This window comes from Lepus europaeus, chromosome 10, assembly GCF_033115175.1.
Source record: "Lepus europaeus isolate LE1 chromosome 10, mLepTim1.pri, whole genome shotgun sequence".
NCBI classification, from domain to species: domain Eukaryota; kingdom Metazoa; phylum Chordata; class Mammalia; order Lagomorpha; family Leporidae; genus Lepus; species Lepus europaeus.
Window position 1 is genome coordinate 101,251,916 of NC_084836.1, and position 20,128 is coordinate 101,272,043.

Consider the following 20,128-nt stretch of genomic DNA (forward strand, 5'->3'; position numbering starts at 1 on the left):
CCCAGCCCAAATCTCTCTCTCTGTCTTTCAGTAAGTTTCTCTCTCTCTTAAGTCTCCTGACCCTTTGTTTACAGGAGATAAAAGGCAAATCAGAGTCCTCGAGGGGGCGGGCTGGAAACCTTTCATATGCCTTCCTTAGCCTCGGGCTTCCAACTCCCATTCCTGTCTCCACTCTGCCTCCTGGAGCCCAGTCCACCCTGCCCGGGAACAAGCTGAAGGAACGATGGATGAGAAGGGAGTGGAGAACTCTGCTGCTGGTGGGGAAGGTAGGAAAGAGGTGGGATGGAGGAGGGAGGTCTGCACAGAGGATATAGGATTTGGAATATCGCGGAGGCCACTTTTATATTAAGGACATTGAAGAATCTTAAAGGTGTTTAACTTCTTTCTTTTTTAAGATTTATTTATTTCTTTTTTTAAAAAAAGATTTATTTTATTTATTTGAAAGACAGAGTTACAGAGAGAGGAGGAGACAGAGAGAGAGGTCTTCCATCCGCTCATTCACTCCGCAGATGGCCGCAACGGCCGGAGCTGCGCCGATCCAAGGCCAGGAGCCAGGAGTCTCTTCAGGGTCTCCCATGCGGGTGCAGGGGCCCAAGGACTTGGGCCATCTTCTACTGCCTTCCCAGGCCATAGCAGAGAGCTGGATTGGAAGAGGAGTAGCCGTGACTAGAACTGGCGCCCATATGGGATGCTGGCACTTCAGGCCAGGGGTTTAACCTGTTGCACCACAGTGCCGGCTCCAAGATTTATTTATTTTTAAATTTATTTGAAAGCCAGAGTCACAGAGAGAGAGAGAGATCCTCCATCTGCTGGTTCACTTCCAAACAGGCTGCAAAACCTGGGGCTGGTTGGGCCAGGGGAAAGCCAGGAGCTAGGATCCTCCTCCAGGTGTCCCACATGGGTGCAGGGGCCCAAGCACTTGGCCCTTTTCTGCTGCTTTCCCAGGTGCATTAGCAGGGAGCTGGATCAGAAGTGAAAACACCCAGGTCTCAAACCTGCACCCATATGGGAAGCCTGATGTCACAGGCAGCAGCTTTATCCACTGTGCCACAATGTGGCCCCAGGATCCGACTTCTAATAGCATGGATTGGCTTTGTTTATTCTAAGGACTTTGAATATAAGTGGAAAGTATATACTCTTTTGTGTCTGGATTCTTTCACTTAACACTTAGGGAGAGTCCCCTCTGTTCTCTGTTTAGCAATAGTTTTATTCATTGTCATGAATATGCTGCATCCATTATGCAGACATATCACAAGGTTGGGACATTTCTGGTTTGGGTTTCTGTAAAGGATGCCCTAGGAGCATTATGTAAGCTTCATCTCCAGCATATGCTGGCTCCTTGAACAAGCACTGGGTTAGCTTTAGTAGTCTTTTCCTGGTGGTGGCTTTGTTACACTCCCAAGTATGAGCTTTCACAGGGTTGTAGGCAGGGAACGACCACACTCATCACAAAACATCCAAGGGTCCAAAACACAGCCATGAACAGGGAAAGTTGTCTGCTAATCAGGAACCGCAACCTGTATTGGGTAACACAGATTTTTAAAAAAAATTTTTTATATTTTTTGACAGGCAGAGTGGACAGTGAGAGACAGAGAGAAAGGTCTTCCTTTGCCGTTGGTTCACCCTTCAATGGCCGCCGCGGCTGGCGTGCTGCAGCCGGCGCACCGCGCTGATCCGAAGGCAGGAGCCAGGTGCTTATCCTGGTCTCCCATGTGGGTGCGAGGCCCAAGCACTTGGGCCATCCTCCACTGCCTTCCCGGGCCATAGCAGAGAGCAGGCCTGGAAGAGGGGCAACCGGGACAGAATCCGGTGCCCCAACCGGGACTAGAACCCGGTGTGCCGGCGCCGCAAGGTGGAGGATTAGCATATTGAGCCGCGGCGCCGGCCTGGGTAACACAGATTTTAACACAAGTTTTCAGGTAACTGAATATGTTTTTTTTTTTTTAGATTTTTTTTTTTAAAGATTTTATTTATTTACTATTTGAGAGGTAGAGTTACAGACAATGAGAGGGAGAGACAGAGAGAAAGGTCTTCCGTCCACTGGTTCAGTCCCCAAATGGCCACAATGGCCGGAGCTAGGCTGATCCGAAGCCAGGAGCAAGGAGCTTCTTCTGGTCTCCCACGTGGGTGCAGGGGCCCAAGGACTTGGGCCATCTTCTACTGCTTTCCCAGGCCATAGCAGAGAGCTGGATTGGGAAGAGGAGCAGCTGGGACTAGAACCAGCGCCCAAATGGGATGCGGGCGCCGCAGGCAGAGGATTAACCTACTGCGCCACAGCGCTGGCCCCAATGTTTTTAGATTTTTTAAAAAATATTTATTTATTTATTTGAAAGTTAAGAGTTACACACAGAGAGAGGAGAGGCATAGAGAGAGAGAGGTCTTCTATCTGCTGGTTTACTCCCCAGATGGCCGCAATGGCTGGAGCGGTGCCGATCCGAAGCCAGGACCCAGGAGCTTCTTCCAGGTCTCCCACATGAGTGCAGGGGCCCAAGGACTTGGACCGTCTTCTACTGTTTTCCCAAGCCATAGCAGAGAGTGGATCGGAAGTGGAGCAGCCGGGTCTTGAACCGGCACCCTTATGGGATGCCGGTGCTTCAGGCCAGGGCATTAACCCACTGTGGCACAGCACCGGCCCTTTTAGCTTTTATTCTTTATTTATTTAGCTTACTGAATTCTGTCTTCATTTGATTGACCTTGTATTTTCTTCGAATAGTTGATTTCTTTTTTTAAAATATTTTTAGATATTTATTTGACACCCAGAGTGACAGAGCGGAAAGACAGATCTTCCATCTACTAGCTAATTCCTCAAAATGTCTAAAACAGCCAGGCCTGGACTAGGCCGAACTGAGAGACAGGAATTCTATCCTGCTCTTAACATGTGGGTGACAGGGATCCAAATACTTGGGCCATTATCTGTTGCCTTCCCAGGCACATTACCAAGGAGTTGGATCAAAAGATTGGACTTGAACTGACACTCTGATACAGGGTGACGGCGTTCCAGGTGGTGGCTTAACCAGAGGTGCTGCAATGTCAGCCCCTATACAGAAGACTTAAGTCTGTGCTCCAGTGGGGTTTTTGGGTCTGTGTTCAGCACAAGGGAACTTCAATTGTCTGGAAGTACCGGGACTTCTGGAGAATTGCATTAGAGGAACCTAACAACAGTTAACTAGATTTTTTTTTTTTTTTTGGTGAAATTTATTTATTTCAAAGGCAAAGTTACAGAGAGAGGGGGAGAGAGAGAATCTTCCATCTGCTGGTTCACTCGCCAAATGGGCTGCAACCTCCAGGGCTAGGCAAGGCTGAAACCAGTAGCCAGAAGCTTCTTCCAAGTCTCCCACATGGGAGCAGGGGCCCCAAGACTTGGGCCATCCTCTGCTGCTTTCCCAGGTGTATTAACAGGGAGCTGGATTGGAAATGGCGCATCGGGACTCGAACTGGAGCCCATATAGGATGTCAGCGCTGCAGGCAGCGGTTTTACCCACTAGGCCACATTGCCGGCCCCTAACTAGCATTTTGAGGCTCATTTATCTTTAGATCCAGGGAGAAGGTTCAGGGACCAGAGGGTTCATGTGATCTGGAGAAGGCCAAGTATGGACAGCTGAGGTGAAAACAAGAGCTCTGAGGGCCAGCGCTGTGGCATAGCGGGTAAAGCCGCCGCCTGCAGTGCCAGCATCCCATATGGGTGCTGGTTCGAGTCCCAGCTGCTCCACTTCTGATCCAGCTCTCTGTGATGGCCTGGGAAAGCAATAGAAGATGGCCCAAGTGCTTGGGCCCCTGCACCCACGTGGGAGACCCAGAGGAAGCTCCTGGCTCCTGGTTTCAGATTGGCCCTTCTCTAGCCGTTGTGGCCATTTGGGGAGTGAACCAGCAGATGGAAGACTTCTCTCTCTCTGCCTCTTCCTCTCTGTAACTCCAACTTTCAAATAAATAAATAAATCTTTAAAAAAACAAAACAAGGGGCTGGCGCTGTGGCTCACTTGGTTAATCCTCCGCCTGCGGTGCCAGCATCCCATATGGGCATCGGGTTCCAGTCCTGGTTGCTCCTCTTCCACTCCAGTTCTCTGCTGTGGCCTGGGAAGGCAGTGGAGGATGGTGCAAGTGCTTGGGCCCCTGCACCTGCATGGGAGACCAGGAGGAAGTACCTGGCTCCTGACTTCAGATCAGTGTAGCTCCGGTCATAGCGGCCATTTTGGGGGTGAACCAATGGAAGGAGGACTTTTCTCTCTGTCTCTCTCTCTCACTGTCTATAACTCTACCTGTCAAAAACAAAACAAAACAAAACAAAACAAAAAAAAAAAAGCACAAGGGCTCTGAAGCCAGCCAGCTGTGTGTCCTGGGATGTCGCTTAACCTCTAGGAGGCTCTGGCCTCTCTTGTGTTAAAAGGGATCATATGTTAGCACTCAACAGAGCTGGGCTGTGAGCTGTATTAGGGCTTGAATGCAGCACCTGGCACACAGGAAACCTTCAATCCTTGCAGCTCTTGTCAAGTGTGTCTGTCTGTGGCTGCACGGCAAGGCAGAGCAAGCGGATGGTGAGGGTCAGGGAGGGTGGAATGGGCACAGCCTGGAACCGCCTGGAATACCAGGAGAGCTTCCAGCTGCGGGAAGCCAGATAAAGATATATGTATCTGAAAGGCAGAGAGTCACAGGGAGAGAGAGGAAAACAGAGACCTCCCATCCTCTGCTTTACTCCTCAAATGGCCAAAATGGCCCAGGCTAGGCCAGGCCAAAGCCAGAAGCCAGGAACTCCAACCGGGTCTCCCACATAGCTGGTAGGAGCCCAAGCACTTGGGTCATTTTCCACTGGTTTTAGCAGGGAGCTGGATCAGAAGTAGAGCAGCCAAAACTCAAACTGGAGCCCATTTAAGATGTTGGCATTGCTGGTGGCAGTTTAACCAGCTAAGCCACAATGCCAGCCCCTACGTGGGATTTTATTTTATTTTAAAGATTTATTTATTTGAAAGTCAGAGTTACACAGAGAGAGGAGAGGCAGAGAGAGAGAGAGGAGAGGCAGAGAGGTCAGTCTTCCATCTGATGGTTCACTCCCTGGAGTGGCCAGAGCTGTGCTGATCCGAAGCCAGGAGCCAGGAGCTTCTTCTGGGGTCTCCCACACGGGTACAGAGGCCCATGCACTTGTGCCATCTTCTACTGCTTTCCCAGGCCACAGCAGAGAGCTGGATCTGAAGAGGAGCAGCCGGGACTAGTACCAGCGCCCATATGGGATGCCGGCAATGCAAGCTGGGGCTTTAACCTGCCATGCCACAGTGCTGGCCCCAATAAACTGTTTAAAGAGACTCCAAAAAGAAGGTGTTGAGAACCTCATCCTGAATGGTGGAAGTGAGTATGAAGAAGGCATGAATCCAGCGGCATTAAAGGGAGAAGCCCTGGATGATGGCTGGGACGCGAGTTGAGAGGAGCAAGCCTCTGTGTCATTACCTGGAGGGGTGAGGTGTGCACTGCTTTGGGTGGCATCCACTTCTCCTCAGGAGCAAGTCAGAGTTTTGAGAATTCACTTATTCATGGTGGAATAATACTGGCTTCAAAAATATTTTAAAACAGTGTTAATACCCATTGTTAGGATGTTCCAAGTTGAGTGTATTAAAATACTACTAGTGGCGTTGGCGTTGGGCAGCAGGTTAAGGCATGTTTTGCAATGCTGGCATCCCATATCGGAGCACCCACTTGAACCTCAGCTGCTCTACTTCCAGTCCAGCTCCCTGCTAATGTGCCTGGGAAGGCAGTCATTGGAGTTCCTGGCTTCTGGCTTTGGCCTGGCTCAGCCCTGACTGTTTTAAGCACTTGGTGAGTAAGCCAGTGGATGGAAGATCTCTTTCTGTCTCTCTCTTTTTTTTTTTTTTTTTTTTCTTTTTTGACAGGCAGAGTGGATAGTGAGAGAGAGAGAGACAGAGAGAAAGGTCTTCCTTTTTGCCGTTGGTTCACCCTCCAATGGCCGCTGTGGCCGGCGCATCTCGCTGATCCGAAGCCAGGAGCCAGGTGCTTCTCTGGTCTCCCATGCAGGTGCAGGGCCCAAGCACTTGGGCCATCCTCCACTGCCTTCCCCGGGCCATAGCAGAGTGCTGGCCTGGAAGAGGGGCGACCGGGATAGAATCCGGCGCCCCAACCGGGACTAGAACCCAGTGTGCCGGCGCCGCAAGGCGGAGAATTAGCCTCTGTCTCTCTTTTTGTAATTCTGTCTTCTGAATGTATAGATGGATAAATCTTTAAAAAAAAAAAAAGAAAAAGAAAAAGAAAATTTGCAGCCATGTCGAATGTTTCTGTGGCACACAGATAGGCCTTATAAAGTGCCTTGGGTATTTCAGGCTCTTATTTACTCAACAAGAGCCATATACCTTTAAGTCGCTTCCCCTCGCTGACTGTCATCTGTCCTGGCTTCCTGTTTATCCTTCATTAGCGGAAGGGGCATGGCCAGAGCAGATGGCAGGCAGCGTGCCCTTCTCCATGACACCCATCTTTATCCTCCTCATCACTAGTTACAGGAAAACAATCCTTAGGCTTGGACAAAAAATAGTCAAAGCCCCAGCCAATTTGTTCAGGTCATTTAGAACCTTCGATTGTAATAGAAAGTTGTGAAAAGAATCCCAGAATGATATTCTGTCATCTGAGACTAAGCTTTAGACTCAGGCAGACGCTATGAGGGCTCCAAGCCTCTCCAAGCCTGCGTTTCTTCACTGGGAAATGGAACTTCTGCAAATCCAAACTCAAATTTCTTTTAGAAAGCATCCAGCCCTGTCCTTGAAGGGTACAATGAGAGGAGAGACAAAGATTTTCCATCCACTGATTCACTCCCCAAATGCCTTTAACAACTAAGGCTGAGCCAGGCTGGAGCCAGAAGCCAGGAACTCCATCTGGGTCTCCTACGTGGTGGCAGTGGCCCCAGCACTTGGGCCATCTTCCACTGCCTTTTCATACACGTTAGCAGGGAGCTGCATTGGAAGCAGAGCAGCTGGGACTCGAACTGGTGTTCCATCTACACAGGATGCCAGGAGCACAGGCAATACCAGCTGTGTCACAGTCAGCACTTTTTTTTTTTTAAGATTTACTTATTAATTTTTTAAGAATTACTTATTAATTTGAAATGCAGAGTGACAGAGAAGGAGAGACAGAGAGAGGAAGGATCTTCCATCTGCTTGTTTATTCCCCAAATGCCCACCATATCCAGTGCTGGACCAGGCTATATCTAGGAGCCAGGAACTCCATGTAGGATTTCCTACATGGGTGGTGGGGGCCCAAGCACCTGGCCCAACTGCTGTCTTTCCGGAAGCTAGATCTGAAGAGAGCAGCTAGGATTCCAGTACAGGATGCAGGCATCCCAAGCGGCAGCTTAACCCACGTGCAACCTCATCCACTTCTGTAATGGTTCTTTTTTTATTATTATTATTTTTTTAATTTTTGACAGAGTGAACAGTGAGAGAGAGAGAGACAGAGAGAAAGGTCTTCCTTGCTGTTGGTTAACCCTCCAATGGCCGCCGTGGCCGGCGTGCTACTGCTGGCGCACCGCGCTGATCTGAAGCCAGGACCAAGGTGCTTCTCCTGGTCTCCCATGCCCAAGCACTTGGGCCATCCTCCACTGCACTCCCTGGCCACAGCAGAGAGCTGGCCTGAAAGAGGGGCAACCAGGACAGAATTTGGTGCCCCAACCAGGACTAGAACCCTGTGTGCCGGCGCCGCAAGGCGGAAGATTAGCCTATTGAGCCACGGCGGCCTGTAATGGTTCTTTAACTTTACAAGCCAGTCTTCCCCTAGGCTGATTTTCAGAATGTAATCATAGCAGTCAAATCTTGTGCTCCAAAACCTCCAAGATGTCTAAAGAATGAAATCCACATACTTTTCCTGCAGTGTCTGTCCTGTCTCCCTTCCCAGCCCATTCACTACCACACTTCCTCTCATCCTAGCAGCTCTGGTCACCCAGGCCCCTTGGGCCTCAGGCACAGGATGTTGGTTTCCTCAGGGCCTTTGCATTAGCTCCGCCCAGAGCACAGTTCCTCCAGGGATTCCCAAGGCTTGTCTCCGCTCACATGCAACTCCTCCAGAAGCCTTCCCTGCCCCGTCACTGTAAAATGAGTCTCTGCACCTCTTGTGTTATTTTGCTCTCTCCTTTACTTTTATTTTTATATTAAGGTCTATTTTTCCTTATTTGTTTATTGTCTAAAAACTATTTCATGAAGATGTGACCATTGTGTCCCACAACAGGATAGGTGCTTCATAAATACTTGTTCAATGAGTGAGTGAGTGAGTGAGTGAATGAGTGAACACATTCACTCTTTTCCTGAAGATCCTTCTATGACTCCAAAGTGCGTGGGATGTGGATCAAGGGGAAGGGAGCTAGCAGGAGACGCCTTTGTATTCCCATAGCCTGGGGATTACTCGATAGATACTTACAGAGTGTGAACACTAACCTAGGCACTGGAGATACTTCTGACGGTGAACAAATAAAACGTTTTTATGGAGTTTGAGAACTAAAGAGGAAGACAGATACTTAGAAGTATTTCAAGAATGGGGGAGGCATGCAAAATGAAAACGAGATGGACCATGAAGAAGAGGTACATGGTTTTATAGGTTGGTTATATAAATGTCCTTCCTCAAATTCTCCTTGGAGCCAGTCTTTCCATCTTACTGGTTTCCGTGTTAAAGAGTTGAGTAAACTCTGTGACATGTATTCATTCTACCTGGTATAAAATCTTATTTTTAAAAGTGTTTTGAAGATTATTTTATCATGCATGATAAATATTCCCATACATAAATATGGGAATATAAATACAAATATAAATATACAAATATAAATATTCCAAACATATTCCCACAAAATAATTGACGTTTCAGCTGGACATTTCAGCTGCATTTCTCTTAGAGTTTCAGGCTTAGCTCGGGGCCCTTCTCCATGTTATCCTGAGGAGGTTGGAGCTGCTCAAAATGCAAGAGGCAGGACTTTCATCATTGCTCATGTCTTTGCTTATCTTAAATATTTGCCTGTATGTTCTTCTTTCTGTGTTCTGCCTTGAAAACTTGTTTTCAATCACACAAGTAATATATAAATGCATCCCATATTGTTGGTTTGAGATATCTAAAATATGGGTCTGGCATTGTGGCATAGCAGGTAAAGCCACTGCCTGTGACACTGGCATTCCATATGGGCACCAGTTTGTGTCCGGCTGTTCCACTTCCAATCCAGTTCCCTGTTAATGTGCTTGGGAAAGGCGGTGGAAGATGGCCCAAGTGCTTGTGCCCCTGTACCCACATGGGAGACTCTGACGAAACTCGGGGCTCCTGCCTTCCGATCAGCCCAGCTCCAGATATTGTGGCCATTTGGGGAGTGAAATAGCGGATGGAAGACCTTGCTTTCTGTCTCATCCTCTCTCTATAACTTTCAAATAAATACATCTAGTTAAAAAATTGAATATCTAAAATAATACTGGAAAACAAAAGTTCTCCTTCTATTCTAATACTTTTCTCCTCCTGGTATGTCACCAGTTATTTTGTAAACATTTTTTGGTGCAGTTATGTACACACACAAACATATACACTTTTCTGTTGTTTAGTTGACATAAATGGGATGATATTGAAATATTGAAACAATGGAACTGCAGTTTGCTTCTTCAGTTAATGATATTCCTGTGCAATCTTTTATTACCAACAAAAGTAGACTTAGGTATGTCTTAACTATTGTGTTCCAGTCTCAATAGTTTATTTCACTAGGGCTCCACATTCAAGCTGGTTCCAATTTTTGTTCTTATAACTCTGAAATAAACTTCCTGCCCATGCAGCTTTTTGTACACATTAACTAGTATTTCTTTGGGATGAATATCCACAAGTGGAATTTCCAATCTAGTGCATGAAATATGGTAACATTATTAGAGAAGTGGAGGATTTTTTAGTGTTTATTAGGCAGATTACTGTGCACTGTTTAGCCATTCACTATTAAATTCAGTTTTCTTGTTGGTTTAGTTCTTTAGTCTGAATATTGATTCTTTGTGAATAAGTTTAAAATATTTTATCTATCCAGTCTTTTGCTTGTAAAAGAGATAAGGAAGGTAAAAATAACCTTGTTCCGGGCCAAAAGCAGTTGCCTGTGACACCAGCACATATGGGTGCCGGTTCGAGTCCCAGCTGCTTCACTTCCCATCCAGCTCCCTGCTGATGCACCTGGGAAAGCAGCGGAAGATGGCCCAAGTGCTTGGACCCCTGCCACCCTCCTGAGAGACCCAGATGGAGTTCCAGGCGCCTGGCTTCTGCCCGGACTTTGCCGCCATTTGGGGAGTGATCTAGCAGGATGGAAGATCTCTTTCTCTCCCTCTCTCTCTTTCAGAGTAAATAAATCTTCAAATAAATAGAAATCTAAAAAAAGTTACGTCTATTATAAAATTAAAGCTATTAGGATATTTTATACATGTAGAACACTGTAGGACAAAAAGGAGAAGTCATTTTAAAAAGCGGCTTGTGCAAGAGCGATTAGGGCCGCACCTGGGGAACTCAGGTGCAGCCTAGTCGCCTCCTCCGAAGCCCCGCCCCCCAGGGCTCCGCCCCGGGGCCTGTTCGGCTGCCCCTGCCACATCAGGGGGACCAGGTGGGTCGCGCTCGTGACGGGCGCGCGTGACGCAGCGGGGGGGCGGGTCTGAGAAGCAGGATGCGCGGGGATAGGGTGGTAGGTTCGCGCGGAAGGGGCGGGGCGGGTCAGGGGGCGGGGCTTAGGGAGCTGGTCGCGGGGCCGGGCTTCCGCGTGCGTTGGTCTGGCGGGCGGGAGCGTGCAGCGGGGGTGTGCCTGGCGGGCGGGGTGGAGCCAGCTGGGGGGCGGTGCGGCGCGCGGCCTAACGGCGGCGGCGGCACGGGCGGCGGGGGTGAGAGCTCGGAGGCTGCAGGTCCCGCGTCCGCGCCTGCGAGGCACCCGGGCCGCTGGCCGAGGCGAGCGGCGTGCGGCCGGCGGCGCTCGGCGATGGTGGGCGTTCCTGGAGCGGCCTTTCAGCGTAAGCGGCGCGGGAAGGCGGGCGGCTGAGGGGGGCGTGTGAGGGGCCTGTAGCGCCACGGGCGCGAGGCTCCCCGGAGGGCCCCCCGGCGCGAGACCGGCACGGGGAAACTGAGGCCCGAGGCAGGGCGGCAGAGCCAAGGTCAAGCGGCGGGCCGGGCCTCGCCGGCGCTTCCTGTGGCGCCGAGGGCTCGGGCTCGCGAGGCGAGTGCGGCCGTGGGCCCCGCGGCCTCGGAGCCCGGGCCGGGCCGGCGTCCGTGTACTTGCCGGCGGACAAGTATTGTTTTGTTCTCCTGGCGCAGGGGCCACCGAGCCCGGCTCCTCGGCGTTACACCCGCCCGGTGTGGAGCGTGTGGTGGTGGGTGTTGCGGGAGGCGAGGATGGCCCCTCGGACGGCCTGTTGAGCGCAGGCTCGGGGGGATCGGACTGCCCGGGTTCGCGCCCCGGCTTCCCCGGGGAGGGTCCGTGACCTTGCCTCCCCCGGGGCCTCAGTTCCCCCGTCCAGAAAATGGAGATGTAATGAGCGTTCCGTTCGTCCGCCGTGGAGCCTGGGCTCACTGGGCCAGGAGAAGGCTCTGCACAGCCCCTGGCACACATGCGAGCGTGAAAATTGTTGTTATTGTTATCGCGGTTTACTCATCTCTCCCACTGTGCGCCTCACTCGAAAAAGTCCGAAATCGGGCTCTGCTTGTGTGTTTCGGATTTTATTTTGTCGGCGGTTAGGCTTGCTCTGGGATCCAATTGTTCTTGCCTCCTTTTCGCCATTCCAGTTTTGATCTGGTGTTTCTCCTAGAATTGAGATCCTTGGGGGGAGGGGTGGTATCTTAATAAGAACAATAAAATTTTAATTGTTTCTCGTTATAATAGCAGTAGTAGCCAACATTTGGTGAGCACCAGGCATTTTGTACTCTATTCATTTAATATTTATTAAAACATCTCTTAAGTAAAATGGATCATTTTATGCTCTGGGAAGATGGGCAGCAAACAAGAACTGGGGCTTTGAGTTTAGTTGGGAGAGGTTAGAGACTCAGCTCAGTGAAAGGAATCCTAAATCTGGGACAACCTAAATCAGTGTATTTGAGTATGCCCATTTTGCAGAGGATGAAACTGAGGATAGGTTATGTTCTAGCTCTGAACAACACATAGAAGCTGTGCTTTGCATAGCTTTCTTCCCCTTTGTTTGGCACCCATTAAGTGTTGGATTGAAGAAATACAAAAAAGTAGATGCACTCAGCTAATGCCTGTTCATATTTAATTAAGTCTGCTGTTGCTGCTCTGGATGGTTTGATCCATTCCGCTTGGAGCTGTGGAGGGGCAAGCAGGTGATCCCTTAGGTCTGACAAAAGTGCACACTGTAAATATTGTGAAAAGGACCTTTTACCTGAACTTACTTAAATTTATGTCCACATCTCTTTACTGTAGTCTTCAGTTTAAAATATGCCTGGAAGTACAACTTTTGCTTCTGTTACATAACTAAGGTTTTTTTTTTTTTTTTTAAGTTTTCCTGAGAGAATTCTCTATTATATTCCTAGGCAGTGTGCTTAGTATGCTTCTTGTTTTAATCTGGAAGCAAATAGTAAGTTGCATTAAAATGGAGTGGTATTGAGAGGGCTTTTTTCAGCGAGGTTCTCATGATGCAGTGAGGTTCACGTATTGCTAAACACCGGGCTCTGTGCTGACCTAGGGCTTGCAAGACATAGATGAGTAAGAGCAGGGTTTTGCCTCCAAAGCTTACCCATGGCCTTGATGGACTAATGTTTTTAACTGATGTGCTGGGGAGAGAATGTAGGAAGGAACTCGGTCCTAGGTTCAGTGCTTTAGTCCTTGAATCCGAGTCTCTGGGGAAGTCGTTTAGAACTGTGTCCTCAAGTATTTTAGTGTTTATTCCATCAGTAAATAGGATTGCATATGTACACACAACATGTGGATGTTTCAAATTACAGTTACAGTGTGCCTGTACTCTGTATTATGTATGTCTTATAACATGTACAAAGTGGACATTACAGAAGAGTGAGCTAACATAAGTGTTAGAAGTTCCAACATTTTCTTGCCTTATCTCATTTTATGACTACCTCTTGGGATAGAGATCAGTGATCCTGTAGTGGTACCATCCCTTCAACTCATTAGGCCTGTTACTCTGGGAAAAAAAAAAAAAAAGGAATCTATTCAGTAGAGTGAGTGCAGTGGTTTAGGTTGAAATTCTAAACTTCTAAAATTAACTTTTTGCAGTTGTATGTAGGTTGAAATCCTGGGGTCCGATTCTTCTAAGCTTTGAGGCTTTGGGCACATTGCTTCGCCATTCAGTGCATTTCATTTTCCTCATCTGTAAATTGAGATCATGAGGTTTTCTACCTCATTTGCCGATTAGTGCCTGTATGTGTTAATATGACATGTTATATGTAAATAGCTTAAACAGTGCTTGACATACTGTTTTGGGTGCTGTTAGTAGCTGAGCTTACCAGAATGACTTAGAATCTCAGTCTAGTAGGGACCCTGTAGGATAAGAGAGCAATGATAAAGCACTTTTAAGTGCTTTAAGCAAGGCTTTTGGGAATGCAGAGGAGGTGCAATTAATTGTTCTTTAAGGGTCTAAGTAAGGTTTAGGTAAGGAGGTGACATGAATTAGGCCTTGATGACGAAGAGAGGCTTTTTCCAGGAGGGGGTGACTCTTACTGGCTGAGGGTATAGAGTATGCAAACTTGGAGGCTGTTGAGAGCTTGTTGAGTATTTCCACATTCTGGACCTACAAGAGACCTGAGTGAAGCTGATATACCTCGTTCATAGAATAACAGTTCTGGCAGGAGTTGTGCCAGGCAGGGGCCAGATGGCAAGGAAGCCTGTTCAGAGCTTTTCACAGCACTGCTGCTCTGTGCTCTGTGGCACTTACCTCCTTCTGTCTACCTCATTATCTAAGAATATAAGCTAGACTATAAACTCCTTGTGGGTTGTGATATAATCTGCATTTTTGTCATTTTACTTTGCCTGGCAAGGTGAGTGGGAGGTCAGTAAGTGTGGAAAGGTATGTAAGTCATTGGACCTTCAAGGAAGTCCAAACAGTTGTGGGATGGTAAATGACCCTATTTATTCATGAGAAACTTGGTTACAAATCTTTTATAGTAGGTAAGTCCTATGCGTAACTATTCAGAAGGCATGAGAATTAGTCTGTGTTCAGGAACCTTTTCTTTATCTGGCGTTTACCTATTAGGTTACAGAAGACAGGCGAAAGTGTACCAGAAAGACTTCCCCGTGTTCTGCCAGGCGCCTCTCCACCCGTCCTCGCTGTATTCTCTGCCCTGGTGAGCTGACTTACCTCCAGGTCCTGTATCCATAGGCTTCCTTCCCCTCTAGGGTGACGACTTTGTTTCCTTGCTCCCTTCCTATGGGTGTTGCCCCTAGCCTCTGCCTTGATTCCAGGTCACTGCTTCGCTGGAGGTGGTCCTCTACCTGACTCCTTTTAAGACTCAAAAAGTGTTCTGTTCCTTAACCTTGTTTATAGTTCCCCTATTAAACCTTCCATGGAATATGCCATCTCTCCTGCTGGGGCCCTAACTGAAGCTTCTAACCTCGTCCGTAGGACTTTCAGTCAAAGCTTACTCATATGATTGACTGAGTCCTTGGTGCATAACCAGTTTAAAAGCAGCAAAACAGATGGGGAGGAGAGAGGCTCTCCCCAGTAGGCGTACTGACAAGGAAGGTAAGGACTTGTCTTCTCCTGAGGTCCTGCCTGCTGTGCCACATGGTTGTATTTAGTCCTTCCCACAACCCTACCGGTGGATAAGAACCAAAAATTGGAGTAGAACTAAAGGCACCATAATCTAGCCCCAGTTACTTTTGAAGCGAATGCTCTTATATGCTTCCAGGTCATGGAATCAGGACTAGTTAAATTGCACTTAGTAGACGAATTTCGTTTGAAAGCTGGGGAGATGTCCATACACGAGGCAGCTTGTTTGGCATAACAGAAAAAGCAGAGCTTGAAGTCAGACTTTGGATTTGAGACCCAGTTCTACTGGGAAGTTTTTTTGTTTTAACCAGAAAGTAATGTGTTTATTTCACTTAAAGGCTTAAAGATAAATGAGGTAATTCCTACCTCATAGTAATAATGACTGGTGTTGGAATAAGGGGGAGAGAAGCAATACTTATAGTTATCTTTTCCTTGTTTCTTTTCTTTCAAGGGGGAGACATTATCTAATATACTTCACTTCTCCATCATCCCCCATATCTTTGCCCCTTTGCAGAGTTGAATGAAGTTAGATGAAGGCTTTGAGAGTAATATTGCTACAAAATCCATTATTAAATACTGTCTTCATGTTAATTTAGAACTTGTGTTTCAGTACTCATGTGTAGAATGGTGTATATTTTTCTTTCTTTTTTTTTTTTTTAATAAAGATTTATTTATTTGAAAGGTAGGGTGACACAGAAAGAGGGAGAGACAGATCTTCCATCTTCAGGTTCACTCCCCCAAATGACCATAACAGCCAGGACTGGGCCAGGCTGAAGCCAGGAAACTCCACCCAGGTTTCCTGAGTTCCCGTGTGGGTGGCAGGCACTCAAATACTTGAGCTATCATCTGCTGCTTCCCAGGTGCGTTAGCAGGGAGCTGAACTGAAAATGGTTTTCTAAACTTGAACCAGTACTCTCAAATGGGATGTAAATGTCCCAAATGGTAGTTTAACCTACTTTGCCACAACATCTGCACTAAGTTTTTCTGTTAGTAACAAAGTTATCCTTTGACTGTGGTTGAGTTTGGAGTTAGTTAAATTGAATCATGTCTCGGATACTTGAAATGATTTTTTTTTTCTTCACTGACTTATCTATAAATTTATATGTGCTTGGAACCAACTGGATTTTCCATATACAGGAGGAAAAATCAAAGCAGAAGTGGATGTTCAACCTAGTGGCTAAGACACTTGTCCATATTGGGGTTCTATGCCTGGCTCTGGCTCCGATTCCAGCTTCCTGATAATGCAGTTTTGGGGAGGTATTGATGGGTGATGACTCAAGGAAGTCCCTACAACCTCCTGGGTGACCTGGATTGAGTTCCTGGCTCTTGGCTTTGATCTGGCCCAGCCATGGCCATTATGAGCATTTTCTTAGAGAACCAGCAGATAGGAGCATGCTTTCTCTCTGCCTCTCAGAAATAAGCACAGATTGACTTTAAGCTTATGTTAAGTCTGTTTTGTAAGGTCTATGAATCCAGGTTTTATGATCAGTTATTTGAATTTAATGAATAATGTATAATGAATGAATGTAACATTAGGATCAAAGTGAGTTAATTTACTAAGCTCTTTTAAACAATTTTTAATTTTTTTTAATTCACTAAGTTTATAGCTCTTTCAGAGTAAGGAAAATAGAGAGTGGTGGGGGAGTAGAGTTTATTACCTGTCAGTTTTATCCTCATTCCTTAGTTTTAGAATTTTTTTGCAAAGATTCATTGATTTATTTATTTGAAAGGCAAAGCAACAGAGAGAGAGAGGTAGAGATTTTTCATACTTTGGTTCACTCTCCAAATGTCTGCAACAGCTGAATCTGAGCCAGGCCCAAGACAGGAGGCTCAGACTATGTCTGGGTCCCTCATGTGGATGGCAGATCCTCAAACACTTGGGCTATCGTCTGTTTTCCCAGGTGCAGTAGCAAGAAACTGGATCAGAAGTGGAGCACCTGCAACTTTAAATCAACACTCTTATACTGTGACACAACACTGGCCCTTATTGTTTTGAACCTCATTATAGAAAATGATAGCTGGATTATCTTTTTTTTTTTTTTTTGACAGGCAGTGGACAGTGAGAGAGACAGAGAGAAAGGTCTTCCTTTTGCCGTTGGTTCACCCTCCAATGGCCGCCGCGGTTGGCGCGCTGCGGCCGGCGCACTGCGCTGATCCGATGGCAGGAGCCAGGTGCTTCTCCTGGTCTCCCATGGGGTGCAGGGCCCAAGCACTTGGGCCATCCTTCACTGCCTTCCCGGGCCACTGCAGAGCTGGCCTGGAAGAGGGGCAACCGGGACAGGATCGGTGCCCCAACCAGGACTAGAACCTGGTGTGCCGGCGCTGCAAGGCGGAGGATTAGCCTAGTGAGCTGCGGCGCCAGCCTGATAGCTGGATTATCAACAGTAGCGTGTTTAAAAGTTTGTAGAGGCCAGCGCCGCCGTAGCTCAATAGGCTAATCCTCCGCCTTCGGCGCCGGCACACCAGGTTCTGTTCCTGGTTGGGGCGCCGGATTCTGTCCCGGTTGCTCCTCTTCCTGTCCAGCTCTCTGCTATGGCCCGGGAGTGCAGTGGAGGATGGCCTGGGTGCTAGGGCCCTGCACCCACATGGGAGACCAGGAGAAGCCCCTGGCTCCTGGCTTTGGATCAGCGTGGTGCACCAGCCGCAGCGGCCATTGGGGGGGTGAACCAATGGAAAAAAGGAAGACCTTTCTCTCTGTCTCTCTCTCACTGTCCACTCTACCTGTCCAAAAAAAAAAAAAAAAAAAGTTTGTAGAAAAGTGGAATTAAAAGATAATGCGTATTTCCCATTAACTTTTTGAACCATCTCTTATTTATTTCAGATCCCTGAAAGCTTAAAGGCTAATGAGGAAGACTCTGCCCTTGTCTTTTTTTTTTTTTTTTGACAGGCAGAGTGGATAGTGAGAGAGAGAGAGAGAAAGGTCTTCCTTTTTGCCGTTGGTTCACCCTCCAATGGCCGCTGCGGCTGGCCGGCACATCGCACTGATCTGAAGCCAGGAGCCAGGTGCTTCTCCTGGTCTCCCATGGGGTGCAGGGCCCTAGCACCCGGGCCATCCTCCACTGCCTTCCCGGGCCATAGCAGAGAGCTGGCCTGGAAGAGGGGCAACCGGGATAGAATCCGGCGCCCCAACCGGGACTAGAACCCGGTGTGCCGGCGCCGCAAGGCGGAGGATTAGCCTGTTAAGCCATGGCGCCGGCCTTTTTTTTTTTTTTTTTAAAGATTTATTTATTTATTTGAAATGCAGAGTTACGGAGAGCCGGAGAAAAAGAAGAGACTTCCATCTGCTGGTTCAGTCCCTAAACGGCCGCAACGGCCAGAGCTGAGCCCATCCAAAGCCAGGAGCCAGGAGCTTCTTCCAGGTCTCCCACTCGGATGCAGTGGCCCAAGGACTTGGGTCATCTTCCACAGCTTTCCCAGGCCATAGCAGAGAGCTGGATTGGAAGTGGTACAGCAGGACTTGAACTGGCGTCTATACAAGATGCTGGCAATGCAGGCAGTGGCTTTACCTGCTGTGCCACAGCGCTGGCCCCTCCTCTTGCCATTTTTAAAGATTGTTATTGGGCCGGCGCCGTGGCTTAACAGGCTAATCCTCCACCTTGCGGCGCTGGCACACCAGGTTCTAGTCCCGGTTGGGGCGCTGGATTCTATCCCAGTTGCCCCTCTTCCAGGCCAGCTCTCTGCTATGGCCCGGGAAGGCAGTGGAGGATGGCCCGGGTGCTAGGGCCCTGCACCCCATGGGAGACCAGGAGAAGCACCTGGCTCCTGCCTTGGGATCAGCGCGATGTGCCGGCCAGCCGCAGCGGCCATTGGAGAGTGAACCAACGGCAAAAAGGAAGACCTTTCTCTCTCTCTCTCTCTCTCTCTCTCTCACTCTCACTCTCACTCTCACTCTCCACTCAGTCAAAAAAAAAAATTTTTTTTTATTGGACCCCTCTGTTGCTTGGAGGACCCAGAAGAAGCTCCTGGCTTTGGATTGGCCCAGCTTTGGCCGTTGCAGCCATCTGGGGAGTGAACCAGCAGATGGAAGACCCCTCTTATCTCTTTCTCTCTTTCTCTCCCCCTCTCCCTCTCCCACACCCTCTCCCTCTCCCTCTGTAACTCTGCTTTTCAATAAATCTTTAAAAAACTTATTTTTAAAAAGTTAATTTCCTGGGGCCCGCTCTGTGGCGTAGTGGGTAAAGCTGCTACCTGAAGTGCCAGCATTCCATATAGGCAATGGTTCCAGTCCCTGCTGCTCCACTTCTGATCCTGCTCTCTTCTATGGCCTGGAAAAGCAGTAGAAGATGGCCCAAGTCCTTGGGCTTCTGCACCCACAGGGGAGACTGGGAAGAAACTCCTGGCATCAGATTGGCACAGCTCTGGCCGTTATAGTCATCTAGGGAGTGAACCAGCAGATGGAAGACTCTCTCTCTCTCTCTCTCTCTCTCTCTCTCTCTCTCTCTCTCTCTCTCTCGCTGCTTCTGCCTCTCAAATAAATAAATAAATATTTAAGAAAAAAAGTTACTTATTTGAAAGGTAGAGCAAGAGAGAGAGAGAGAGAGACTTTCCATCCCCTGGTTCACTCTCCAAATGCCCACAACAGCCAGGACTGGGACACATGGAAGCCAGGAGCCAAGAACTGCATCTAGGCCTCCCATGTAGGTGGCAGGGACCCAAAAATTTTGGGTCATCTTCTGCTGCTTTCCCAGGTACAAGAACAGGGAGTTGGATTGTAAGCAGAAAAACCAGGGGCTTGAATTGGCCCTCTGATATGGGATATACCACACTGCCTCCTCCCCCCCCCCCCCCCCACCTTTTTTAAATGAACAGAGGCACAGAGAAAGTTTCTGTCTGCTGGTTCATTCACTCTCCAAATGCCCACAGTGGGCAGGGATGGGCCCAGGTCAGAGCCAGGAGTACAATTCAGATCTGTGTGTGTCAGGGACCCAACTATTCCAGCTATCACTGCTTCTTCCCAAGCTCTGGTTTAGCAAGAAGCTGGGTTCAGGAGCTTGAGCTGATAATGGAACTCAGGCACCCTTGTGGGACATGGGTGCATGAACTGGTAGGCTCCCATGTCCACTGGTTATTGTTTATTCTTTGGTAAGATTATCAAGGAGAGGGCCTCAGTACTGCTGTGCTGATAGGGCACATGTGCAGTATGAACTGGTATATGTTCCTGTGGCAGATCTTGTTTCTGGGTTTTATTATGGCTGGTTAAGTTGCTTTTGGTTCTGTGTGGTTTCTCTCAGGCCTCTTGAAGGCCATGAGACTATGTGAAATTACAGAGGTTGGGGTACCATAAATTAAGCTTTCTGAATGAGTCAATAGCAGATATGTCAACCAAATATGATTTTTTAGTCCAGTTGAATTCTTTACAAAAAAAGTCTGCTACATTTTCTGCCTGGTGTCTTTTCACCTCTATCACTCATCTCGTGTAATTCTTAGAA

At 48.1% G+C, this 20,128-nt stretch overlaps 1 protein-coding gene across 2 annotated transcripts in view; it reads left to right on the forward strand.

Annotated features, from left to right (window-relative positions):
* The first annotated feature begins 10,902 nt into the window (after positions 1–10,902).
* Positions 10,903–20,128, forward strand: part of CBFA2T2 (CBFA2/RUNX1 partner transcriptional co-repressor 2) — a 117,441-nt gene continuing 108,215 nt past the window's right edge. For both annotated transcript variants that reach the window (XM_062204036.1, XM_062204037.1), the window contains exon 1: positions 10,903–10,979. In XM_062204036.1, coding sequence (XP_062060020.1) covers positions 10,949–10,979 — 31 coding nt within the window. In that variant the 5' untranslated portion in view covers positions 10,903–10,948. The remainder of the gene's footprint in view (positions 10,980–20,128) is intronic.